Raw genomic sequence first — 27,942 nt, 5'->3', positions numbered from 1 at the left:
ACAATCTATAATTAAAACAAGAAATAGACCTGTCCCCGAGTGGCTGAAACGTCTGCGTACCGCCAAGTGATACAGAGATGGCAGTCTAACACTTCGCCATGGTCGGTGATACGAAGAGCGAAGTGAATAACGCTAGACGCGAATATTGACACAGAACAACATACAAAGACAATAATGAAAGAAATGTGATGGTATATTTCCAGCCTGGTGAATGAATGAGAATGATGATTACTAGAAAGTGACGCAGGCATACTCGGAAAAAAGAAATCCGAGTGCTCCTATCAGGAGCTATCTTATCTACTCCTGATAGGAGCACTCGGATTTTTTTTTCCGAGTATGCCTGCGTCACTTTCTAGAATAATCATCATTCTCATTCATTCACCAGGCTGGAAATATACCATCACATTTCTTTCATATACCACACGTTCGACATTCAAATCCTAGCAGTATGCAGGATGTTTGTCCCATGAACCTAGTTTAATGGCCTTAGCTCCAACGAGTCTCCTGTAGCTCAGTGGTAGAGCATCCGAACTAGTAATCGGAAGGTCTTAGGTTCGACTCCTGATAGGAGCACTCGGATTTCTTTTTTCCGAGTATGCCTGCGTCACTTTCTAGGATAATCATCATTCTCAAAGACAATAACGTCCTTATATTATTTACAGTTGACCGTGAATGACTTACAAGATTGAAACTAAAGTTTGTACAAAGGTAACGTTTTAAGTTTACGCCGAAACACATGATATCAACTTTTTAGTATTGCTTTTTTTTATTATTATTTAATTTAAACAGAAGGAAAGTATAAGATATTGGTAACCATATTCCGGCCTTTGCCATGACAACACTACTTTTAAAATGGGAACTAGTTAAAAATGATTTTAAAGTGCGTCTTAACTCATAGAGAGATAAAGAATCGCTTTTACGGCAAACGACAAACGTGAGATTGGCGTTTATGTTTTCTTGACAAAATTAGTACACAGAAGAGAATAGTGCAAAATAATTCTGACTTTTGATGCTAAGGCAAAACAACTCGATTTGACAGAGAAACTGAAAACAGCAAGCGGCAAATATGGGATAAACATGTTCACGTGGTCATATCACACGTTTGCCGTAACCGTCATTCTTAACCTCACTAATCCAGATGAAAAACCGTGAAGCGAGACAAAGTGAGACAGACACTTCTAGCATATTACGTTATAAATGTCGTTATCATCCATTATACTATTCATTGTTATTTCGCCTTTGTCTAATGATATAAATAGTTGTATCTGGACATCAAACTGACATTTGACAGATTGCATAATTCACTTGCCAAAAGGGTGAACTTTTAATTGCTTTGATTTGCATACTTGTGGAAAGTACTACAGTAATCGATTTTCGCGTGCAGGAGATAGTCCTACTTGGTTTATGTGTGTCTTTGGATCATCTTACATATTACTATTGCTCACCATGGCCACTAGTGCGAGCCCCCTTAAATAGTAAGTAGAAAGAAAGCCTTCCTTTAAATTTTTTTTTTCGTTTCAATTTAATTTAATTTTTGCAAAATTTAAATGTAGGTTAATAAATTGCTTTTGCTTGTCAAAAGATTCAAGTCACCGTTTACTTTCACTTCGCAAAACGTGGGAGAATAAAAGAAAGTGGTCAAATGAAGTCCTTACGACGAAAATAAAAAGGAATGGACAAAACGTCGAGGTTTATACGAAAACGCCAATATCACGCGATATCGCTCGTTTACATTAGCATGCTATATTAAACAGTTTTGCAGTGTACTTATCCATAAGCCGTTTCACATTTATCTAAAACAAGAGATTAATACAGTCTATGCGTCTTTGAAGTTTTAGTTTAAAAGGCGAATGCTCTGGGGAGGTTTAATCTTTCTCTCAGCCACATTTTTCGTTTTTATAATTTGATTACAAAAGGCTCCAATATATATATCCGCAAACAAGCCGAGACGAACCACAAAGATACTAGCAGGTAAGTAAGGCACCTGAACTCTGAGTTGCTTTTTAGTAACACTTACAGTAAAACCCGCGAGTAAGACCCTGCATTTTTTCAAGTAAGCCTCAACAGGTTCTTACATAAATGGTGCTCAACAGAAATGTAGGCTATATAGGTTCATAGACAGGATCTTATTTTCTAGAAAACCACTGAAATACATGCACTCTCCAGTACAGTGTGAAAACAACATGACACTTCGAACAGTCCAGTCTAAACTGACACAGTATTGTTATACAATAGTATTTACTTGTTTCACCTAAATAAGTCAAGTATTTTTGGATTTACTATAACTAATCAGAGGATATGAAATGTTGGTCTTTTCCTATGCCTGAGAGCTCATTTTATTTTACTTATAAATTCTACAAGTCTTAAAAATAAATTTTATCGAATAAGAACCTTATTTAGATTTAGGGTTCAACAGATTCTTATTTTTTTAGCCTAACAGGTTCTTGCTCGCTGGTTTTTATTTTGTTACAGTGGCCACAAAATTAGAGGTAAACCACTAACGCGACCGGTTGCTTTTTACATTAGCATACTATATTATAGTTACACAGTATACTTTTATGTAAGTTGTTGTTCTTTCCATAAGCCGATTCACATCTATCTAAAACAAGAAATTTGATTAATATTCTAGTTTTAGTTTAAAAGGCTAGTGCTCTGGGAGTTTTCAGGTTTAATCTTTAATTTCACTCAGTTATATTTCTCGTTTTCATTTCAGTTTTTAATGGCAATCCAAAAGGTGCCATAATATCCGCGAGCAAAATAAATCACCCGAGTTAGTTGCTTTTTCGTATCACTTATTAGATTGCAGTTGCCTCAAAATTAGAGGTAAACCACTAACGCTAAAATAGGATAAGATAAAATAAGATTTGAGCTTGATATGTCAGTTGGTAGTAAGAGCACTAGCTGCACGGTCTCGCGGATGTCATGGGTTCGAATCCCGTTCAAGCCTGAAAATTGTTTTGGGCTTTCTTTTCGCAACTGCTTAAGTTGCGTAGTAATTGCGAGAATCTTTCTTCTATTTTGATCTTTCATCCGCAGTTCAAAATATATGTTTCACATATTTACATTTATTTATTCATCCTTCACTAATATATTACGAACTCACAATATGACCAGCTCCCAGTTTGCTTGATAGCTCAGTTGGTAGAGCACAGGTCATGGGTTTGAATCCCGTTCAAGCCTGAAAATGTTTTTGGGCTTTCTTTTCGAATCTACTTGAGTTGCGTACATAAATTCGATGGTCATATACCCTATGTAAAATTGGCTGAAATCTTAATGTTCTTTTGTTTGATTCAAATCAGCCCTACTAGCCTCGTTCTTGAGTTCAAAATAAAAAGAACATTCTACCTTGAACGAGGCTAGTGAGGCTAATTTGAACGCAGACAAAAGAATATTACAATTTCAACCATTTTTGCATAATGTCTATTCACCTTTTTTATGCTTTTCCTTTAGTTTAAATAATCACTTACTTGTTTCATTAGCTACCAACTTACTTCCTTACTGAATGGCTGCCTGATCATGACTGACTGGCTGTCTGAGTGACGGACTGACGAACTGACTGACTGACTGTCTGACTGATTGAGGACTGATTCACTAAATGACTGACTGCCTGAATGTCTGACTGACTGAGGATTGACTGTATGACTGACTGTCTGACTGATTGACTGACTGACTGACTGACTGTCTGACTAGCTGTCTGACTGACTGAGAACTGACTGTCTGACTGACTAACTTACCTACTGTCTGTCTGTCTGTCTGACTGACTGATTGTCTGACTGACTAACTTACTAACTGTCTAACTGTCGACTGACTGACTGATTGTGACTACTGACTGACTTTCTGTCTTACTGTCTGACTGACTGACTGTCTGACTGATTGATTGATTGATTGATTGATTGATTGATTGAATGATTGATTGATTGATTGATTGATTGATTGATTGATTGATTGATTGATTGATTGATTGATTGATTGACTAAATGACTGACTGACTGACTGACTTTCTCACTGACTAACTGACTGACTCACACTCACTGTCTGACTCACTTTCTGAATAATTGACTGACTGACTGACTGACTAAGAACTGACTCTCTGACAAACTAACTTACTGTCTGTCTGTCTGTCTGTCTGAATAACTGACTGACTGACTGACTGACTAACTGACTGTCTTTCTATCTGTCTGACTGACTTATTTTGACTGACTGACTGACTGACTGACTGACTGACTGACTGACTGACTGGTTGACTGACTGTCTGACTGACTGATTGATTGACTAACTGACTGACTTACTAACTGCCGGATTTATTCACTTCACCATACTCGGTTGAATGTCATTTTCCTTGGTGCGTTCTAACGATGTGCTATTTTTACTTATAAAGTTGCTGAGAGGTTAAAATAACCCTGACTTTCCTGAAGACGAAAAGAAAAAAAAGCGACCTCTATACAATGAACAATTCCACTCAAATCAATTCCAGTGATGACGCGCGGTGCTCAGAAGCCGTTTCTGTTTTCTTCACAACAGCAATGGCTGTTATCACCTTTAGCAGTTTGATTGGCAACCTTTTGGTGTTTATCACTGTGTACAAGAATCCAAACCTTAGAACAAGCACCAACTACTACTACATCAATATGGCAGTCTCTGATTTTCTTGCAAGTCTCACCTCCTGGCCGCTGTATCTCACCAATGAGATAATCACAAGCAAAGGAAGCCTAATTCAAGGTCCTCTGGCCACACCTGGATGCAAAGGAGGAGTGTATGTAAGAAGTGTGTCCATTTCAGTATCCATTCTAAGCCTGGTGTTGATCGCTGTCGACAGATTCATCGCTACGGTGTATCCCTTAAAAGCCACATTACTGTCAAGCAAGATAAGGAAAAGTCTGTTGTTTGCAACATGGTTCATAGCGATGGGATTTTTTGTACCAACGTTTTACTTTTTCAAAGTTGAAGACGTTGGGGAGGAAACATTCTGCAGATTTGCATGGGACGACACTTTGGCCCTTGTAATCTACTACACGGCTGGCCTTATTATCATGAATATTGTACCATTAATTGCTATTGTGATCTTGTATTCTCGAATCATGCGCGTTTTAAGACAACGACCCAATCCAGAATGCGGTACAGGGAACAGTATTGCTGAACAAAAGAGACGCAGGCAGAGCCAAAATATCATGAGAATTTTCAAATCGATCGTGATCGGTTATTCAGTATGCTTCTCTCTTTTTTGTGTTTATTTTATTTTTAAGATGAGTTTCCCCAAATTTCTTATCGAAGATAAATGTAAGTGGATTCTTGGGTTTTTATATTTTGTTCTTCCTTCCCTCAGCACAGCAATCAACCCAGTTATTCTGTTCTTATTTAGTTCTAATTTCCGTCTCACCTTACAAAGCTTCTGCTCATCTTCAAGCCCCCTTAAAAAATTTCAATCTTGTTGCAAACGGAGAGATGTTTCAGTGTCGTCGCTCCACCAAAACGTGGAATTACCTGTTCTAACGGCGTACAGAGAAGACGCTCGGAAAGAACCAGACAGTGCAAACTAAAACATTAAGTCTGAAAGGAGGAATAATATCAATTAGCTGCTAAAAGAGGCCAAGTGAAGGTAATATTGGTGGATTAAGGAATTTGCGTCAATAGCCATTTTCAAGAGAGGATCACTTGATCCTCTCTTGCTATTTTCTAGTGAGATGGTCAAATCCCCCGGGATAATTGGGTGGAGGGCTAATGCTTGACCCCCGGGCTGGAAAGTGTGGGAAAATGCTCCACTATTGCCCCCCTGGGGGGATGGACACAGCTAGAATTGTCTGATGTATATATTGTGGAAATAATTTGTAAATGAAATGTGTACTCGCACGCGTAAATTATAGCCAAAGTGACCCGAAAGATTAATCCCGAGAATTGAAGGCTTCAACTTGTTAAAGACACACGGCGATGATTTAGTCCTTTCGTCTCACCAGATATAGCTGACACGAGCTGGATTGTTGATTGTACAACTCTTTAAGCTAGCATCCTTACACGGTTCCGCCAAGAACCAGTGATCACACCTTGCCCATAGGCACTGTAATGTTTCAAACCCTAACTTTTTGATTTCTTCTATTAAATAAAACGACCGCAAACTCCTGGAAAAGTTTGGCAAGTTCCTGGTAAGCTTGACTGGATTCCAATCAAGCAGTTCAGTACTGACGTTGGTAAATGATTTTCAAAATTTCATTTTTCACTGAGATGCTCGTGTGTAAATAATTAAGGTTGTTGTACCATTCGGCTGGTTCATTCCGACCTTTCCCCTGGGGAAGAAGTTGGGTTCAAATATGATGAGAATCGTAAGCAGCCAGCGCCTTGGAAAATATCTACATTGAAGCCTGCTTAATTGTACTGATTAATTCGGAGCAGAGAAAAGTTATTTTGCTGAAGTTTCTGACGATAGCTAGAAAACTAAAAAAGTCGAAAAGGCAGAATTACTGTTGCTGTAAACATCACACTAAATCCGTACCACAGTTGACTGAAGACTGAATTTTAATAGTCCCCCACACAGCTTCCACAAGGCAGTGCGCGACCTCAGTTTGTCATTAGGCCCCAGACCGCGCTTTACAGCAAATGTAATGTCAAGCTAGCCGAGGGAAATGAGAGAGATTGCTTTAGTTTACGTGTCAATTTTGGGAACAAATACGATACCTTGTTATATATTTTATTTTATTTTATTTTTTTAATTTCCGGCTATGAAAAACGGATTGCCTGGTTGCCCTCAATTTCCTCTTTGGATTTCAATCGCGCCCTTGCAAAGTCCTACCGTTCTCGCATAGTCATTAACCGCGCAAAAATGTCTCTCTATTGGGAGGCAGCCTCATGAAAGTAGTCTTCTCAAATTTTCTCGCTGTGTGCCGCCTAATAGTACATTAAATCACTCTTCTTTTTCACTTTAAAATTTAATTTTTATACCGGAATAATTCTTTATCTTCTAATTCAGACATCCTTTCTGTTGATTTCAGCTGCTTACACTAAAGTCACGTTCGATTGACAGTATTCCGGAATAAGAATATATAAGCGCAATAGCTGTTAGATTTCTCACACGATAACTCAGTTAAGAATTTTTTTGTACTCCAGTAATTATAACTCCAAAAACCTCTCATGAGGGATTTCTAGTAATTATCATTGCATGTATTTCTATTCCGGAATAGGATCAATCGAACGCACCCTTAGTTGCACTGACTCACGATTTCCAGGCAAAGTGGATAAAACATATATTGAAAAGGTCGGCTTCTAAAGAGAAATAAATCCACAAGAAGCTGTCACGTTTTTAGCCCGAGGTTATTAACATGCGTACTGTTATTGGACCCATTTCCACTTAAATTACACAAGGGTAAAACATTCAGGTGTGCATGCATGAAGCAAAGACCATTTAAACACGCAATTTCAGTCAAAAAACGTTATATATTTAAAACACTTTTCACATTTGTTTTTTTTTGTTTTTTTTCATAGGGGTTTTAAAAGTTTGTTAATTTTATGCTCCCACGAGGCACTGGAGATTCGTGTTAACATCTGGCGAGAAATTGTATTTACAAAATCACTACAATATTACTTGATCGAAATGATAACATCAAATGACTGACCTTTGGAGATCAGGGAATAGTATGTGGAAATTAAAGAAATTTCTACTCAGGCCTTTAACAATGTTGTTTAAATGTCCTCGTCCTTCGATTCAAACGGCCACATCACAACCTACGAACGTGAAAGATCCCGCCTGATCCAGGCGCCGCTCCACTCATGTGCCGATCCTAATTGATGAATTAAGGTCATTCCCCTAAAATAGAACCTACACTCAGATTTTTTCCAAACTTTGCCCATGTGTGGTTCACTATATGTTAACTGCAAAAACTGAATGAAATAAAAAGAGGGGGTCACCATGCTTGTTCTTCAGCAACGAAGCATTGAAATATGGTAATTTCTGCATGTTTGGACAAAAAGGAGTATAATAGAGCATTTGCCAAAAACAGGAATTATGAAGAGAACAGTTAACGGCTCATTTCATAGAATTTTTTCCCTGTTCATAAATCATTTTCAATGTGAAATCTGTTTAAAAACTGTTCCTAACCAGTACTACTGAGATATTCAACAAAATAATCTAATTCGTTACCTCTGAAGGTAGGCCAAAATGTCCATTGGCTAGATATTGGGCACAAAATTTGATATTTCTAACACTAGGATTTTCCTGAAATTGTAGTGGCAAACGGTATTGTGATTAGAAATCTGAAAAGAGAAAGTAGGTTCGCCGGGTTGGTTTTTGCAGATATTTCACAAAGCAGTGGTAAATCGAGCTTCAAAACTAGGTTTCTCCGCGAAGGGACTGGGGCGAGTCTTATGAAAACACCTTAATTTACGCGCAAAATGCAAATTAAGAATTTTGTTGTTAGATGCAAGTCAGACTAAGTGATACTCAATAGTTAGCTAGAAATGAGCGTAAAGTTTTTATTTTGCCATTGTGCGCAGTAGAGTTGCGCACTGTAAAACAGGGGAATGACCTTAAGGTGGGGGTTCACCTAAAAGCCATTTTCACGCCGCTTAAAATCGGTCAAATGAAAATATCTTGTTTGCATTTCAAGCAATACAAAAACCCTCCATTCATAGCACAAATTAATGATTTGGGGTGTTTTATGAATTTTTGGGTGATTTTTAGGTATATTTGGAAGGAAATAATTTTTCTTGAAGGATTGGTAAAATTAAAAGAAATAAGGAATGTTGAAGATTTAGTGAAGTTTTAAAATTAGAATTTGTAGTTAATAATTAATAGACGGATACCAAGTTAGTCCACTAGCAACCTGGGGTGCTCTTGCGTGGTTGTCGACTGTCTGTTAGTGTTCCAAAAATCATTTTCTTTCTTCTATCCATTCTTAAAACTCTTCAAATTTCACTCAAATTCAGGTAGAGCCCCACCTTAAGTCAGGCAAAAGAGCGGTGTCTGAATCAGTTTGGTATGGCAGTTTTAATTTGGTGCGGCAAACATCGTTGATTTCGACAGGGTCTGCCGCATTATGCGACACTGGAACGGCAGCTGATTCAGACGCCGCTCCACTCATGTGCCGAACCTAATTGATGAATTAAGACCGGCAAAAGAGCGGCGTCTGAATCAGTTTGCTACGGCAGTTTTAATTTGGTGCGGCAAAGATCCTTGATTTCGACAGGGGCTGCCGCATTATGCGACACTGGAGCGGCAGCTGCTCCTCTCATGTGCCGAACCTAATGCATAAATTACCCATTGTTTGCCGGCGATTGTGATTGGCCCAAAGCTCCATACCGTGACAAGTCACGCATGCAGTTTTAACCGTGAAGTAAGTACAAGCGTGACTGTCGCTCGAATTCTCTTGAGTCTTGTCTTTTGGCTTCAATTCGCTAGGCTTTGTAATTTATTTAGAGAAAATTGCTTTGGCATAAACCTGTTTTACCTTCTGTTTATATCCTGACTCGAAATGTACAATTTAAAGCTAAAACCATCGGAAAAAGTCATTGAGAATCACCGATAAAGTTTGGTTTCTCTTATTCAGTTAGTGTATTGTTACTTAGCGATAACTAAACCTGATCAGCCACATGTTTGTACAGAATTCCTGTCTTTACGTCTCGGTGAAAATGTTTTACTTCTTTGCTTCAAGGTTTGACGAATTAGATGCGGCAGAAAGCACGCCGTCTGAATCAGTCGTCGCTCCTAAGTCACTCCAGAGTCGAACTTAAATGAATTAGGTTCGGCACATGAGTGGAGCGGCGTCTGGAACCGGCCTTTAAGAGACAACCAACGAGAACTTTAAAGATCTTATTAAAAAAATACTTGAAATGTTTTTTCCTGTGTACTTAGTTGTTTTAGGGTTCTTTTAAGGTATATTTGTGTACAATAACTGAGATATTAATCAGCGTACATGCGTTGTATACCTGAAAATTTAACTCGCAGAAATTTTTAGAGGACGAAATCTTATTCTACGAATTTCGAAGTTGGTGTTTGCCTTCCGAAAATGCTAGCTGCCCTTTTTCCGCATTTTAAGCGGAATTTTTGACGCCCTTAAAACAAAAGGGGTTAGATTCACTGTAGATTTCCAGTGTTGCGAAAGTTAAGGCGACATAAGTGTTTTAACAAAGGAAATTCCCGTGTTTTCTCACAATTTCAATCCAATTTTCCGAGGTGTCTAATGCCGGCCTTCTTAACAGCTGATTTGCCACCGACACGAACTGTTCGGTTCCTATGGTTACTGCATGTGATACAAGTAACGTCATGAAAAACGAACGGCATGACCTTGCAAAAAAAGTTAAAATTTTCAAACCAAATAATCAATACAAAAGGAAAGACAGGCCGGTGATTGACACGAATGGCATAATCATTAGTTATATTATGCAGTTTTTTGTAGACGGGATTTACGCAGTTGAGCAGCTGTGTAAAGTTCTTTAGTCAGTCACATGCCTATAACTTATCAGGGCAAACAAGTTTTTGATTAAATTGTCGATGACAGTAAACCCAACGATTTCTTTAAGATCAAGCTATTAATATTGTCACTCGGAAGAAGAGATGGAAATTTATTGAGGCTGGCACGTTGAAAAGGAGAAACGTGTAGTGACATAACATTTGCGCCTGAAAAGGATGGCCGTGAATTTCACCATTATTTTACAAGGGCATTATCTCGATCCAGAAATTCCATTTCCGTTGTACGTGTTCGATGTTACAGTTAATGCAGTGTCTGCGCTTACAACCATAATCGCAAATACGCTCGTTGTGGTAGCTCTAAAGAAGATCCCCTTAGCTCAAGTGCATTCGGTTTTCAAGGCGTTTCTCTTTAATCTCGCCTTTGCAGACCTTGCAGTGGGGCTAGTGGTACAGCCTGCCTACATCTTGGCCGTTTTAACAGGCTTGTATGGTTACCCTAATGCGTCGCGTATTCTGGGAACGCTGTTTTATCTAGCAAACTGGTACTTTGCAAACATTTCTGTGTCCTTTCTCACAGCAATTGCAATAGATCGCTTACTAGCTTTGTACCTTCGCAGGCGTTATCGAAATGTGGTCACCTTCAAGAAAGTTGTCATAGCATTGGCATTCTTGTGGATATACAAATTCGGAGAGACCGTGATCCTCATTTTCGATTACCGAATTTACAACATTCTCGCCAACGGTGGTCTAGGAATCTGTATTGCGGCGATGACCTTCTGCTACTTCAAGATTTATTTAACACTGCGACGCCATAACTCCACGGTGCGAGCCCGGATGCAAACGTTTCCTCTTCAAAGCGCACATGGAACTTGTCGGCAAAGGCAATTTACATGCGTGAGAATAGGTCAGTTTAACATGACACGATACAAACGCTCTGTTCAAAGTATGCTCTATCTTTATGCTGCATTTGCTTTCTGTTATTTGCCACCATTTTGCGTTTTGGTTGTAACGCAAGTGCGTGGAACGGACAGAACTACCCATATAGTTCACTTTCTTGGATCGACTTTAATTTTAATGAATTCTTCGCTCAATCCCTTACTTTACTGTTGGAGAATACGAGAAATAAGGCGCATGGTACGAAGAACAATCAGGAATGTTTTTTGTAAATGAAAACCTACGTCCTCTGAATTCAAATGTACAATTACAACAACTGAGTATTTGGTGAAGAAGGAAACTCAACCATGAACATACATAAGCTAATACACATTGATCTGTTCGGATATAATAGCGGAAAATTTAAGTTACTAAAAGTTTAAGGGAACGGAATTTGATTCCCCAAGCTTACGAGCTGTTCTTGGCTTTACGAAAGTGCGAGCTGGCCTTTTTTCGCATTTCTAAAGATCTATTTTCCCAGTCGAAAACTAAAGGAATAAGTTTTCCAATGTTACGAAATTTTGCCGAAGAAAACTTTTGATTTTCTTCACAACTAAATCCTTATTTCTGAGGGGATAGAGGCCTTCCGTACAGATATCCACCGAAATATAGCGTTGGATGCCCATGTGAAGGGAGACTTGCGTGAAGAGAGGCAACATGGAGCACAGTTTTTTGTCAAAGCAAACACGACGGCAGAGCTTGAGGCTAGCTACTCGAAGCTTCCTTCTTCAGATGCGATGTCCAACGCGCGTAACAGTATACGACCCCACCTTCCTTTGTCAAAAGTGTAAACAGCTGTATAAAGTGTTTGTCTGATTTACGGTTGACGATTCTTGTGTTTCTAAGTTGAAGTACAGGCAATTTATTCTGTAAACAAACGTTCTTCTTCAGTTAGAGTTTCAATTCATCAGGACAAAAAAGAAGTTCTGACCCCGCCCCCACACAAACCTATCTTCACTGACCAACCAAGACAAATCGTTTGGCAATAAGGTTGGCAATGACCCCGCAGAAGTCAATTCGTTCATAAATATATTTTGAAAGGGTTTTACCTTTACCAACAAGGAAGCTCTATCGGAACCCTTGTGGCGAGACAAAAATAAAATTCCCCGGCTGACGTTTCACTAACTTGAAGATTGAATTTAAAGTAAAGTGATTTAGTAATAGATCAAACACGAGGAAGAGTGTCTCCTCCGATTTTCAAACACCGAGAAGTAGGTTGGAAAAACGAGACAATAAAATACCGATTACAAGATAGCCGCAAAAGCCATAGCAAACCGAGTAAAATCAGTACTACAAAGCCTTATAAACTATGATCAGACAGGCTTTATGAAAGGCAGATTCATCGGCGAAAACATCAGACACATAGACGGTATTATCCAATACGCCTCAGAAAAGAATATTCCGGAATTGCTACTATTCATAGATTTTGAAAAGGCCTTTGATTCCCTCGAATGGTCATTTATCTTTGATACTTTACGGTTCTTCGGTTTCGGTGACTCAATTATCAACTGGGTAAAACTTTTTTTTATAATAATACGGAAAGCTGTTTGTTGGGCCAGCAATTTCTTCCTGCCCAAAGCAATCTCGTACCCAGAGTCCTCAGGGGGACATCGAGAAAATTCAATTTTTTTGATTGGCTGTTCCGTAACGGTTTCCATTGTTTTACTGCAGAAATCCTACGGAAATAAAAATGTCCCCAGAGTCTCTCCTGGCGACTAACCGCTGGCCAAAGAGCCTGAGGACTTTGGGTACAAGATTGGACCCAAAAAGGTGTTACGCAAGGCTGCCCTTTGTCACCTTACTTATTCATCCTTGTGGCTGAAGTTTTAGCCAAAGCTATCAGAAACAATTCAAATATAAAAGGAATCTTCGTAAGCAATCAAGAAATCAAAATAAGCCATTACGCCGACGACACAACACTGATTTTAGATGGATCCATAGAATTTCTGTCTTTTCCACTCAAAATACTTGATGATATTGGAAAAGTCTCCGGCCTCAGACTCAATGACAGAAAAACGGAGGCTCTTTGGATCGGCTCTAGTATTGGCAATGACCCAATTTCTATACCTGGAGAAACGGCAAAGGTTAAAGCTCTAGGTCTATGGATATCAACTGATCCTGAGATGTCAGCATCTTTGAACTTTAACGAAAAATTGGAGAGTGTGAGGAAAATCTTAAGCTGTTGGAGGTATCGCCGTTTAACTCTGTTAGGGGAAATCACTGTGCTAAAATCTTTAGTAGTGTCTCAATAAGTTTATTTATTAACACCTTTGCAATCAGATTACACGGCCTTAAATGAAGTTCTGGAATGGAAAAGGTGACGAAGTAAAACGAAAAGTTATGATAAATGATTACTAGAAATCTGGGGAGAAATTACTTTTGAAAATCAAATAATTTCCGAGGAACACCTTTTAGATCAACCATTATGGTATAATTCGCTCATAATGATTGGTAATAAACCCGTTTTCTTTAAAGATTGGTTTGGAAAAGGTGTCACTAAGGTGAAACATTTATTAGGGAATGATAATAACACTTTTCTTTCCCTGAATGATTTTTGTCTTAATTACAACCTAAACGTTCGCCCTCTTAGTTTTTACGGGATTGTAGCAGCAGTTAAATCCTTACGGAACTCCACTTGGCAAATTTCTAAAGGCAGTATCTAAGAGCATGGCAGTTTTCTCGCTAGGATGGTAAACACCCAAAGAGCAAGCTCTCCCGTTTACAAAAAACTAGTAAATACTAAAAACAATACCGCGGACATTAGTCAAAAGAAATGGCTCATTGACTGTGAACTCGCAATCAAGAAAAACATACACTGGACCTCTGCCTACTGTTTGACTAGACGTTGTACCAAGAGCACTAAACTTATCAAATACCATTTCAAATTCTTGCACAGTCGAATGCCAACTAATAATTTTTCATGTAAAATCGGGTTACAGGACAACACTAACTGTACGTTTTGCAAAGAGACACCGGAAACATGAATTCATCTTTTCTGGTCATGTGACATAATATCATCTTTTTGGAATGATGTAACCTAATGGTTGAGGAAAGCTCATTTGATATCGGAAGACTTTACGATGGAAAACCTATTGCCTTGGGGCCGAGGCCGGACTCTTCAAAATTTGCACTCCAAATAAACTACTGTCTTCTGTTAGCGCGATATCATATATGGTTAGCTAAAACAAAAGCAAAACTTCCCAGCCTTTTGCAATACCTGCATTTACTGAAATCAAGGTATGAGGTAGAATCAAACAGTGGGGACAGCAGAAAATGGGAACCTCTTGGAGATTTTATATGTATATGAACATCTAATTACGATTAATTTTTTTAATTTCCCCCCCCCCCCCCCCCCCCCGCTTCATTCCCACTCCCCTGGCATTTTACTTAAGTTTGAGCATAACATTTCTTAGACGTATAAAACTGTTTTGCACAACTTAAGTACTAAAAGCACTGTAAGTATATTGTATTGTGAGCATTGTAAGTATTATTAGTTGTAAATATAGCATGTACAGTATATTGTTGGTATAGTAACCATTGTAAATATTTTAAGTAGGACTTTGTATTGTATTCAGAACAAGGTGCTCATTCGCTTACCCCAAGCCTTAAGTTTTGCACAAAGCAAATGCGTCAAGTTGGTTTGTAACGCTCAAATCTTCGTTACCCGCCAAAACTGAGACAAACATAACACTTGATCACGACCATTAATTCTCAGTTACAAAGTGCTTTTATTTACAACTCTCCCGACATATCATAATTACTATTATTATGTTTTTAAACAATTTATTCTTTCATTCATAGACAGGTAGGAGACTTAAAAATCTACTTAATTACATCTATTTTATACAACTGCAAGCGACCTATTTTACTGTTGCGTCATTTCTCTATTCATTCTTGTCGAAAACTAATTTATTTCACATATGAATAAAACGCATGAATGATGCATTCTAAACCTTATTTCCTATTGGCTTTGACATGCGCCTTCAGTACGGCTGGAATCTGCGTGCAACACGGCTGCACGGTACCTTTGCAGGCTCAGCTGGTCTGATCTGGAACTGATCCGGATGGAACATGGGTAACACTAAGGGATGATCGCCTCTAAACTGGTTTGACTGGACTGACGAATGACTGCTAACTGGTCTGATCGGTCTGCTGTATTGCCGATCTTCTCCATTCACTTCCATCAGTGGATAGGTGATGCATTCAGCTTGCTTCCAGTGGTCTGACTGAGGGGATCGGTTCACAAACTGCAGTCTTCTCGGATGCGTTACTCTGTTTTCAGGTAGCTCAAACTGGTTTGACGGAGTGGTCTGACAGACGGACGTCATCTTTCGATCTCGTTTCCGTGACTTGGCTCGTCGGTTCTGGAACCAATACTGGAAAAAGAAGAAAAACTATCATTAAGTTGAGCAGTAAATGGTATAAATAATAATCTGAATACTTTAGAAAGCTTTGATATTCAGCCGTGTCGAAGTACGATGTCAGAACGGTTAACAAATATTTTTACTCAAGAATTTCAATTAATAGTCTACAAATACGCAGTTAAACAACCGCAAGTTGTAAAAAAACAAATCTTAATTTAGTAAATGAAAGAACCCACGATGTTGCCTCAGAAAAAATTGAATACAGTCGATTCAAAATGTAAGATGAAAGAAAACAGAATGACCTAGTTTGCTTAACACATCTTGTTCGGCGCAGTTAGGAAATCACTCATCCTTTCAGGTAGGAAACAATGATTATAAATAAAGCTTTTTTTTTTCTTTATAATACCATCAATCGTCAAACAAATGCAAAAACAAAACGGTTAAAAGAATCACGAAAACCGTCCACTTTGGCGAAAATAAATTGGCATAAATTTCTTTTCAACCGTCGGAGACTATATAACAAACTTTAATGGCGCGCTGTTTCGAAACGCGGCACCGATTTCTCAAATTGTTGCTCACATTTTTGAATAAACGTTCCGAGGTTATTCAACATGATTCAGTGTTAACTCACCTTTACACTTTTGGCCGGTATCCCAAGTCTCTGTCCCAGTTTCTCGTCATCATCACCAATCAAATATGGCCGCCGTTTGAACTCTTGTTCCAGCTCCAACACTTCGTTCCGGGAAAAGGTCGTGCGCTGTCGCTTCTTCCTCGGTGGCTGATCAGGATGAGTCGATACTTGATTGGGCTCGCTGTCATAATCGCAGCTGCTGGAACTTGTTATGTCAGAATAAGGAGTCAACAGTGGGCTGGTTTCTCTGAGGCTGGGCCGGGGACTTGTGCAGTCGGAGTAAGGCGATAATGGTGGGCTGGTGGCTCTGTGGCATTCTACCAGAAAATCATGAACAAATAATTATTAGACTGACTAGCCAAACTCAGTTCCATTGTAAATTGAGTAAAAAAAAAAAGTTGAGCGTAGTGCAAGACCCTGATCAGTCGGACATAGGCTCGCAATGCGTCCATAGAGAATTAATGTTCCAAAGATTTGTTTCTAAATCGGTAAGACATCGATCGCGTTAAAATTATCTAGCTTCAACCAAACTGTACACAATGGTTTTAAGATGAAAAACAAATACAAATTAAATACAACTTAAAAAGCAATTAAAGACAACATCTGATCGATTAGAACTGAGTAAAATAAAAATGAAACATATATAAACGGGCCTTGTAATAGGATTTCATCAGCAACTGATGGCACATGCATATGTATAATAAACAAGATTAGAATGGCCGCAATTTTAAATTTTGAAACATTTTCAATTTAAAAAATCCTATACTTGTTTAAACTGCATGTATATTTCTGTAGTACATTAAGTGAACTTCTGAGCAACTTGAAAACTAAGTCGCAAATATCAGTTTATTGTAAAGATTTACACTCTTTTGTAAAAAAAATTCTAACTTTTTTGATTGAGACTATACCAGCACAAAACGCTGTTAATGTTTTGGCGATTTGAGTCTGAACACCATTTTAAAGATATTCGGGACAATCGCATTTACGGCAAACGGCAAACGTCAGATTCGCGTTTATGTTTTTTTTTTTTTTGGAAAACATTAGCACACTGATAAGAATAGTGCAAAATAATTCTGACCTTTGATGCTAACCTCAAACTATTCAATTTTACTGAGAAACTGAAAAAAGCGAGGCAAAGATAGGATAAACATGGTCACGTGGTCATTTCTGCCATTTGCCGTTTGCCGTAAACGTAAACTCTCTCCCTAATATTTTGGCCGTGTGGACCTGAAAACGATTTTAAAGACATTCTTAAATAACATGGCAAAGTATTTCAGTTAAAAATGTCAACATTTTCTAACTAGAGAACTAAGTACGTACACGTTGAAATTCAAGATAAAAAATTAGCCAAGCTGTATATGTTTCTATACGCGGTATCATTTTGCATTCAACTGCTCTATACATATGTATTCACAAACTGCCAGCTTCCAAACTGAACAGCAGGACAAATACCTATGACGTTTTCGCCAAATTTTAGCCTGGGTGTGTTCTTAAACTTTCTTCTAAAATTTTTGTCATTTTTAAGCTCAACTGACAGTTTTATAAGAAAGATGTTTGTAAAAGAGAAAGAGTATCTCTTACCAGAACCTGGTGAAGACTGCTCGACGTCGTTTTCTAGACCCAGGATACTGCAGATGGAAAAGTCGGTCAGCGACTTGCTGGAGACTGGTGCAGGGAAAGGAAGACTGGGTAACAGCACACGTGACCTTTTAGCATGCGCAGAACGCAAAAGAAAATCCACAAGTGCAACAACTGATTGGAACTGCGTACACTCCATTTCAACGAATCTGATAAACTTGTTACCGTAACTGAGTTAAACAGACTGATTGAAGAACCCATTTGAACTTGGCCTTATTTATACTCTGACATGCGCATTTGTTTAACACGTGCGGATCAACAAAGCCCGCGGTCCGACAAACAAATTGTTTGTTAGCTGTCATTGCCGATAACATGACAAGTTTTGGAGTCATTTAAGCTTTTATGCACCGCACTTACGGCGGTTAATAAACCGTTCCCTAATGAAGGACGCCGACCGCGGTAGATACTGAATGTAAACAGACGACAGACAAACGACCCGCGTAAAAGTTGCGTTTTCCCGCCTTAAAAATATTGCATCAATTTATTAACTGGTCTTGTCAGCATGGAGGTCTTGTAATCTAGGTATAGTATTAATTTCATCCCAAATAGTCACAACTTCAAAATTTTAAAGTATCATTTTGTATAATTGCTTCGTCAAAATAACTAATTAAAGGCATTTGTATTAATAAACACTTTCATGGTGTGTTTACGAACAAGTCATTCAGTTTTTATATTCCGTGCAAAAGTTGCGTTTTTCCGCCTGAAAAAATGACGTCTGTTAATCAACTCAACTTGTCCACATAGCGGTCTTGTAATTGTAATCTAGGTCGCGTATAATGATCAGTTCCCTCCCGAATAGTCAATCATAGAAAAGTTTAACGATCAAACGGTGCAGCGAGCGCCACCGACACGAACGAACGAACGAAAAAACCGAGTGAACGAACCAGTGCGAACCAGTCTATTCAGAAGGTCTGTCATTCTCGTCAGGGATACAGTGAACAAACCAGGTAAAGAGTTCAAGAAACACCATACAGTTTTCCGCCCAAGGAAGAAATGTAGAAGTAAGGAGAAATTTTAACTAACTAATTGTCTGAGTTTCTCTGACCACAGGTTTCAAACTGCGTCACCACAGCTGAGCTCTACGTGTCTGAATCAGTGACAGACTCCTAATCAAAAGTCACTTCGCATCATCCTTTAAGATCAACGCATGATTTCTTTAATAATAGAGTTATTGAACATTGGAACCAGCTACCATTACGTGGGCGATACTCAAAAAGTATCAACGCCTTTAGGCCGGTCTTGATCATTTAAGTTATCTAAACCTGATTCACCTAATGGATTCTGTGAACTATCGGAACAAATTTTTAATAGGAAAAATGAACGTGTGAATTACTTATTGCCTAATCGCTAATCGCGCTTTCTCGTTTTTTTTACAGCCAACTTGATCTTCTTAGCTTACACTGATATATTTTTATTTCTTACTACGTGATTGAAATAATTTTGTAAATAGTTTTTTTTATTAGAGATATCCTGAATGAGATATTGATCTTATCTTATCTTATTCAATTTAAGTTAATTATCAAACTAATGTTTCCCTGTAATCTTGAAAGTCCGGTTTCTGCAGAAGAATACGGATCCTACTAGGTATTAAATACAGCTTGATTAAGGTTCCTCACCGAACTTCGAATTCGTAGGTTAACAAACTCGGAAATACAAATAATTGTTGAAACACGGAACAAAAGAGCAGCCAATGCAAATGGTGACAATGTGCGTGACATGTTATTTTGTCCAATATACGGATAAAATGCACCTGAAATCAAGGTTGAAAGCGCTTCTGGTTTTGTTGATCCCAAACTTCCGTGTCGTTATTCGTGTTAAGGGGATGATAATGATTTCTTAGACCTATTTTCTTTCATCATAAACGGCCCGCGCCTTTTTGAGAAAACGATCTTACGAAAAGTTAATAAACACACATGTTTATCGTTTGAATTTTATTACGTGCAAATCATTTTTCCTCTCTTGAGATAATAAACGTGTCGAGAAAGTTTGAGATGACTTAAAATCAGAGAAAAACTATCCAAATATAAAGAGATTCTCGAAGTTGGTAGATTTTTGGAGGGTTGGTCGAATCTCGAAAACTATAAGGTGTTTCAATATATAAATATGTTTTTCAACATCACTGACCGAAAGTAGAAAACAGCTAAAATGAAGGAAATCGGCCGACCCCCACCCGTGACGCCTGCCAGGTTTTCTCAGACAACGGGTAGCGCAATACAATTTGTTATCACCGAATCCATTTATAGGCTTGTGCGGGTTATGGTAAATGGGAAATAAATAAATTTAACTTTTTGTTAACACTGGCCTAGAGAGTTGTATTGCAGTTTTCAGTTGACGTCATCTAAGTTAAAATCCGTCCAGTCAATGATGAAGCATTAATGTCACTGTAGCTGCTCTGTCAACAAGCCGTAGTCGTAGTTCAAACTTTAATGATTTCTTGTAGATTTATACAGATCGTCCTGCATATATGAAAATATTTGAACAATCGCAGTACAGAAATAATTTAAATATCAAATGCTTTCTGCAGACCACAAGGGATTATTTTTGTTTTCCATTTCTGTTTTATCATCACTTCTTATGTAAGTCTTTCAAGATTTCAAGGTAACTTCCAACACCATTATAACGGAATCTGGATGATTCTAACTGACTCAGCTGTAATTGCAAAGTAAAGGGATACTTTCTGTGCACAACAGTTTGAACAGGGGTTCATCCATTCTCAGTCAAAAAGGTTCAAGCAAGAAATTAAAAACTTTTAGATTTCTTGCGGTCTTCTTTCTTTTATCACCAATAAGGGTTATATCAGTTACTTTATGCAGAAACTTTCAGTAAATATGAACCACTACCAAGCTTTAACCACTTTTATTTTTACGCATGCAGACAATGTAATGACAGAGATCCACATAAAATACATTTACGATTATCCCATCAGCTTGTCATACATGTATACGTTTGTTTAGATAACATCACGATTTAAACAAGAGTAACTATGATGAGATTAACTGACTTATCTTACTGGACGATTCAACCCGGATTATAAATTCTTATAGAGCAGTCACAATTTTATGCTATCCAAATATGTTTTCCGATTGTCCATCCAATGAAAAACTACAGTAAGAATGACATCTGCACTTGTCGGGCACCTTTTCCAGCATCGCAAATGCAACAGGCAAATTTTCCTGGATGTTTGAAGGCACTGGCAGTGGGCCTGAAGAAAGCAAAAAGATGGAGAGTGATCATGAGTGTGCTGCATTGATTTTTAAATTTTAATGTCATGATGTTCAACTCCAAGTTCTAAGATTCACAATAATTGTCCTATTAGAGTGGTTTTCAATTGGGTGTCGAAAGTAATTTAACGTTTATTCTTTATTCGTTCAGCTTTATTGATCAATTGATTAATTAATAAATTAATCAACAGCAAATTATAAATTTGAGAGAAAGAAATATGAAAAGAAAGACCAAAAGGGTTAGCGCGAACGGGATATGATACCCATGAAAGGCGCAACCCCAACCTAAGAAAAATCAAGTAAAAATTACAAAATAATGAGAACACTAATAAAAAACACGAAGATTACGAACGGTCAGCACGAACAGTCACGGGAGAGGAACCAGGTGCAAGGCATATCTATGTCAAAGGTGGTATCTAATAAAGTAAAATAGGTGGCACGTAGAAAATTTTTAAAACTACTTAGAATGACGGGTATCCAATGAAAAGTCGAAAAAAACAACAGTTTTAAAAAAACAGACTCTTCAAGAACAATAATGCAAGCCAATGGGTCGGTAAGAACTCCCAAGTATGACTATTTAGAGAACTACGTTAAACGCTAATTTAAAGACCTAAATAATAAACCAACCAGACGACAACCTACCAAACGTTTATGTAGGATAACCTAGACTGTGAATTAAGTACACCCAATGGTTCATTTAGGTCGATATCTGTTCGGAAGTGGCCTCAATCGCTTCAGATATTGGGATTTAGTCGTAAAGAAATGAAATCCACCAGTTTGTTCGCTAAAATGTTTGCTGAAATTTCGTATCGATGGTAAACTAATTCCTTTCGTTTTCGAAGGGGCAAATGTGTCGTAAAAAATGCGAAAAAGGGTTCGCCTGGACCTTTCGTAAAACAGACAACAGCTAGTAAATTAATCCGGGAAATAAAATTTGAGTCTCTCAAACGTTCTTCAACTTAAATTTTCAGCATCGGAACAAATCAATGTATATTCAATTTACACAAATATGTCTTTAAAAGCCGGGAAGAAGGGGACCTGGGAACGCAGGAAAAATTTGAGGTGTGTTTCTTGAATTAAAGTAAGTTCTCGTTCAGTTCCCCTGCATGTTTGGATCACAAGATCAACATGACGGTCACAGGCTGTTACATCACACCGCCAATATAACTCAACCAAATAAGGAAATTCTGTTTCCTAACTATAGACACAGTAGATGTAGAAACTAAACGCGTAGTCATTTAGGTTATTGTGTTATTTTGTGTAGGAATGTTCTTGTCTATATCTCGTGCGTGCGGTATTTGTAGTTGCGTAATTTAGTGTTATTTATTCACATTTTTGTTCACAAGTTTTGGCAGTTTATATAGAATTTTTGGCCGTTTTAGTGTTAGTATATCCCTTCACCGCGAAGCAGTTAGTCAACCTACAAAGTTTGTTCGTCCGCTATACGATTTAGGACAGTCGGTTTTTTCCAGTTACTTTGGTTTGCCCAGCTCCGCAAAAAATGTAAGTGTCGGTTTTTCCTTCGCGCCATCGATTTGCGCTAGTTCATTTTGTAACGTTTTGTTTGCTTGCTTTGTTCTAGTTTATAATCGCTTCGCTTCACTTCACCGCCTCACTTCATGGCTACGCTGCTTAGCAGTTTCTTCGCCGCTTCATTTGGAGGCAGTTTTCGTTTGTCGTTCTTTCAATAAAGCGTGTTGTTATTACGCAATGCTGGAGTTTCTTTTGCCGTTGTGGTCATTACAGTAGACATTCTGTTAATCTCGTACTTAAATCTTCCCATTCTTCGGTAAAGGGCATCTGGTAAAATTCGTTTTCATGTGTCAGGAATGTGACACACAGCACAACTGCATATGCTCAACATTTGTACAAAAACACTTTGCCCAAGAATTTCCTAAGATGGATTTTCAAGATCAATTTGTGGCTATAAATTTCGGTAATATTTCACTCACCATTTTAAAAAGATCAACCATCGATTTTATGGGGAAGAAGAAAGGCACCGCTTCAGTTTTGTTGACAATGGTGGCCAAAGTTGGCGCGCTTTATTGCCAAACAAAAATTTTCACAAATAGTTCAAATAATAGAACAATTGCAACGAACATACAGCAAAATCTCAAATGCAAACTAAAGAAAAAGCGTCGGAAAGCCACAGAAAAATATTGACAGTCTTAAAAATGAACTCATAATTTGAAATAAGCCAATGTTAGGAACAGGTCTCCATTCAGTGCATCCACCTTTCAGGACGCAAGCGTGTACTAAATGCTATTTGAGAATTATCGGCTTTCAACTAACAGTATTTTTGCTTTTAATTTCGGGATACAACTTAGACGTTCGTTCGGTTCCCCTGCATGTTTGGATCACAAGATCAACATGACAGTCACAAGCTGTTACATCACACCACTAAAATAACTCAACCAAATAAGGAAATTCTATTTCCTAAATATAGACACAGTAGGCATTCTGTTATTCTCGTACCCAGAAATTCTCATTCTTCGGTAGAGGACATCTGTTAAAATCCGTTTTTATGTGTCAGCCGGGAATGTGATCAATCTATTGCTATAAATTTCGATAATATTTCACTCAACGTATTCAAAAAGATCAACGATTTTAAGTTTCTGGGAAGGAAAAAAGGCACCGTTTCAGTTTTGTTAACAATGGTGGCCAAAGTTCGTGCGCTGTGTTGCCAAACAAAAATGTTCACCAATAACTCAAAGAATGGAACAGTTTCGACAAACATACAGCAAAATCTCAAATGCAAACTAAAGAAAAAGCGTGGAAAAGCCACAGAAAAATATTGACAGTCTTAAATATGAACTCATAATTTGAAATAAGCCAATGTAATGTTAGGGACAGGTCTCCATTCAGTGCATCCACCTTTCAGGACGAAAGCGTATACTGAATGCTATTTGAGAATTATCGGCTTTCAACTAACAGTATTTTTGGTTTAGTTCATTTCGGGATACAACTTAGACGAGCGCTAGCAATTGCCCTGGAATAACTGGCGAACACTTCTATTTCTATTTTATTTCTTTATGCCCACTTATCTAATCAGTCGAGAACACCAGACTAAAAATATTCAAGAGAAATATGTCGAATATGTCTTTTTTTTCCTGCTCAGGACAATTTTCGGACCATACGTTAATCTGAATAGATTCTATAGTTGACCGATTTCTGGTGGCAGAAAACTTTTGGGAAACAGAGACCGTTCTAACTGAACAAATGAAGTTGCCGTCGGTTTTTCCAGCATCCTGCAGTTTAAAATTGTTTTCTAAGTCACGTTTTTCGTTCCTTGACGAAAAAGAACTATTTTCCCATGCTACTATCCTTTTCAAATACTTGTGAATTGTTCGTGGCTAGTCTGACGCGGCGTTTCGTCTCGGCCAAGAGACTCTTCAGAGACCTTTAAAATTTGTAGGCAAACTCGTTGAGCATCACGCTCAAAGTCCCGTTCGCAAATTCAAGATGTTAGCAGTCTGGCCCTCTATCGCAGAAGGATTCCTAACCGCACGTACACGAGTTGAAATTTAATTCTTTATTGCATAAATTTCAACTCGTGTACGTGCGGTTAGGAATCCTTCTGCGATAGAGGGCCAGACTGCTAACATCTTGAATTTGCGAACGGGACTTTGAGCGTGATGCTCAACGAGTTTGCCTACAAATTCTAAAGGTCTCTGAAGAGTCTCTTGGCCGAGACGAAACGCCGCGTCAGACTAGCCACGAACAATTCACAAGTATTTGACAATTTTTCAATTCTTTATTGTATAAATTACTATCCTTTTAGGTACAAAAACGCCGAAGCAAAGAAGTCAAGTTTTACTTTACTGTACAATCAAAATTTCCAGAGCGATTCGTTCCTGCCGAAAAAATATTATATTTCCTTTACCTTTGTCATCATGTGATTCACAATGCTCCTCCATCGCTTGGGGTGGGGCGTTGTCCTGTGCCAAAAAAATATTGATAATGTAATTAGAGGTAAATACCTTGTAACGAGAAAAGAAGGTGAAAGTTGTCTCTTTAAACAGAGAAGACGTTTTCAGCAGCTGAATGTATTTACATTAACAAATAATATGTACCTCGCCTGTCATAGACATTGTAGCACAGCGCACGACTCTGGAGAAAACGTCAGTGTTGGTTGTCTGTTTAAAGCTGAACACTACTGCCTAAACCTTAAAAGAAGCAAGAAGATGTAAGTGTACAGTAGTGAGATCAAATTTCGTGTTATTTGTCATGTCATGAGACTGACTGTGTCTCAATTTTCTTGCTTGTGATGTTGTGATCAGCACGTCTATTTCACATGTCCAGAACATGATCACAGTTTCTTTTAGATCGACCCAAATATAATTAAGTAACCCTTAAGAGCGCCTGTCCGTAAAAATCAAACATATCGCAGCAAGGGTGAAAAATTCGATTTCTTTCATATCTTAAAGTTAGATAGGCTAGTATATAACTAAAATCACTGTGTAGTTTTTTTTCGGTGAAATATCCTTTTATTTCAAAGAAAATTGCAAATAACGAAAATCCGTTAAAATCGTCATTTGAGGGCGCTAAATTATTACAGGGTTTCGACAAAACGCTGACCCCCAGGTCAGCTGACCCCATTTGTGAAGTGTTGCTTGGTTTACATCTGATCGCTGCTACAATGACAAATAATCATGATGTCATTCAAACCAAGCAATACTTCACAAATGACTAAGCCGTCAAAGAAGATGCAGTATTGATGAAATGCGCCGAAAGTTGATCAAAGATTTGTATAAATTCGACGATTGAATACGTTGACAGTTAGAAACAGAGCTCAAACTTATGCGACGAGCGACCAGAGAATCGTGCTAAAATGGCCTTTGGACCTGTCTTTTACAGCATATTATAGGTCATTATAAGGTAAGAACATTTCGAAATGTTTTCTATTGCTTATTTAACCGAGTATGGGTCAAGACATGTGCACGGACTAAAATTTATGTCTGACTCGCAACTTCAAAGTTAACTGCGGAGGGTCAAATATTTGAATTTTCTACGGACTTGGTAAAGCTCTCGCCAGATTGCTCTTAATCATTTGCCCAAAGACATATTTTACAGGAATCTATAGACCATCCTTCTAACACTCAACCACCAGAAGCTTAATCGATTTGAAGGTGTCGCACATGGTGAAAATTAGTTTTATTCACGAAGTACTTTTACTGCAATGAATTGTATGCCTTCGAACTTAAATTATTTCGTATACGCAGAACAACGCAATATTTCCCAAAATCATTCCAACAGATATTTAGAGATTTAAAAAAATTTGAGTGTTTTAAGGGCAGTACAATGATTTGTTTTTGCACGCGAGGCTCTCAAACCCATGTAACAATTTAGCGCCTCAAATGACGATTTTAACGGATTTTCGTTATTTGCATTTTTCTTTGAAATAAAAGGATATTTCACCGAAAAAACTACACAGTGATTTTAGTTATATACTAGCCTATCTAACATTAAAATATGAAAGAAATCGAATTTTTCATCCTTACCGCGAAATTTAGAATTTGTCTGATTTTTACAGACAGGCGCTCTTAAGACGTAACAGTGATCAGCATCAAATTTCTTCTTGTAATATCAATGGCTTTTCAACCCCTGATGTCATGAGGATCACCCAAGGCGCTATTCTTGATATTTGAATAACTTCTCCCTAGTAATTTCATAAGAAAAGTATGGGGACAAGATAGGAAGGCAAGCGCAGGAAAACATAACTCCAGGGGCAGTTTGCGTGAAAAGTTTGAATAGCCGCCATTTGCTTAAAGTGGACGGTGAGATTCAAGATGTAAAATATTTATAATTCGACTGTGTACGCATGACAGAGATAAACGGTTTGTTGTGACGAGTGTCGTATGTGGGCCCAAGCTAGCAACATAGTTTATTTCGTCTGTTAAACCATGATGTAGTAGTCAGGTTGAAGTGCTCCAAATTACCACGCTTGAATACTCCAGAAGAAGCAATAGATAATGCACACTTCTGCGCATGTGAGCAAGGCACGATTGGTTTTGGTTTGCTTTTTACTAGTTGAAGAAATGGACCGACTTTTACCAACCAATCACAGAGCGTAGTAAATTAATTATTTGTTTAAATTTTCAGGTTGCTGTGGTACCCTGGCAACAATCATCCTATCAACAAAGTGGATGCGGAAAGTGAAGTGTTTGTCAACAGGGCTCGATGGTTTTATGAACATTTGAAAAAAAATGAAGCAACAGCGTCTGCAAATTTAAATTTATGTCCAAAATAGCGACTATCTTAATTTTTGTATTGGTAGATGAATTTTTTAGTCAGTGACGCAGGGATGACTCAGACGAAGAAAATCCGACAAGTCTTCCGTAGCTCAGTGGTAGAGCATCCGAATTAGAGGTTCAAGGTTCAAGGTTCATTTATTTCACACTATTTACACAACATTAACATAGAAAGTAAAGTATTACAACAGATAATTACAAGATAAAAATAAATACAGTACAAATTATAAAATGTGTGTGGTGGTCAAAGTAGCAAAGGCTTTCTAGTTGACCACCACCTACTTTAAAGTAAACAAGGAAATGATGAAATGAAATCGGAAGGTCATGGGTTCGACTCCTGATAGGAGCACTTGGATTTTGTTTTTCGAGTATTATTATATAATTTATTTATCAGGCTTAAAAGATAACGTCTCATTTCTTTTCACGTATTTTTGCTTATTTTTTGTTCAAAAGAACATTTGCAAAATTAATTTAACCATAATATTATTTTATGCAGGTCGAGAAAAAAAAA

The 27,942-nt window shown here is 37.9% G+C and overlaps 3 protein-coding genes and 1 long non-coding RNA gene across 8 annotated transcripts in view; 2 read left to right on the top strand and 2 right to left on the bottom strand.

Annotated features, from left to right (window-relative positions):
- Positions 1 to 18,276, bottom strand: part of LOC146478872 (neuropeptides capa receptor-like) — a 62,317-nt gene extending 44,041 nt beyond the window's left edge. Inside the window, exons 1-3 of one of the 2 annotated variants that reach the window (XM_085111634.1) lie at positions 17,903 to 18,276; positions 16,322 to 16,638; positions 14,914 to 15,702 (exon numbers count right to left, since the gene is read on the bottom strand). In XM_085111634.1, coding sequence (XP_084967760.1) covers positions 15,310 to 15,702; positions 16,322 to 16,638; positions 17,903 to 18,098 — 906 coding nt within the window. In that variant the 5' untranslated portion in view covers positions 18,099 to 18,276 and the 3' untranslated portion in view covers positions 14,914 to 15,309. Of the gene's footprint in view, positions 1 to 14,913; positions 15,703 to 16,321; positions 16,639 to 17,902 lie in introns of those variants that run through there. The other variant, XM_085111633.1, reaches the window with a different exon arrangement.
- LOC146478871 (uncharacterized) overlaps positions 1 to 25,413 on the bottom strand; it is a 221,721-nt gene extending 196,308 nt beyond the window's left edge. For 2 of the 3 annotated variants that reach the window (XR_014865061.1, XR_014865060.1), the window contains exons 1-3: positions 25,254 to 25,413; positions 25,064 to 25,118; positions 20,896 to 21,161 (exon numbers count right to left, since the gene is read on the bottom strand). This is a non-coding gene — a long non-coding RNA (uncharacterized LOC146478871). Of the gene's footprint in view, positions 1 to 20,800; positions 21,162 to 25,063; positions 25,119 to 25,253 lie in introns of those variants that run through there. The other variant, XR_014865059.1, reaches the window with a different exon arrangement.
- Positions 1,264 to 6,098, top strand: LOC146478874 (QRFP-like peptide receptor). Of its 2 annotated transcripts, XM_085111635.1 has the most exons (3): positions 1,264 to 1,475; positions 1,917 to 1,971; positions 4,379 to 6,098. In XM_085111635.1, the coding sequence occupies exon 3, from the start codon at positions 4,446 to 4,448 to the stop codon at positions 5,535 to 5,537; it is 1,092 nt and encodes a 363-aa protein (XP_084967761.1). In that variant the 5' UTR covers positions 1,264 to 1,475; positions 1,917 to 1,971; positions 4,379 to 4,445; the 3' UTR covers positions 5,538 to 6,098. The 2 variants fall into 2 exon arrangements, with proteins under 2 accessions (XP_084967761.1, XP_084967762.1); XM_085111636.1 differs by lacking the exon at positions 1,917 to 1,971.
- Positions 10,610 to 12,092, top strand: LOC146478873 (adenosine receptor A3-like). The gene has a single exon (XM_085111533.1). The coding sequence runs from the start codon at positions 10,610 to 10,612 to the stop codon at positions 11,561 to 11,563; it is 954 nt and encodes a 317-aa protein (XP_084967659.1). The 3' UTR covers positions 11,564 to 12,092.
- Positions 25,414 to 27,942: the final 2,529 nt, after the last annotated feature.

Source organism: Pavona decussata, unplaced genomic scaffold, assembly GCF_977016875.1.
Source record: "Pavona decussata unplaced genomic scaffold, jaPavDecu1.1 SCAFFOLD_62, whole genome shotgun sequence".
In the NCBI taxonomy this organism is placed as follows: Eukaryota; Metazoa; Cnidaria; class Anthozoa; order Scleractinia; family Agariciidae; genus Pavona; species Pavona decussata.
Note: the sequence above shows the minus strand (reverse complement) of the source record. Positions and strands in the feature narration are given on the sequence as shown.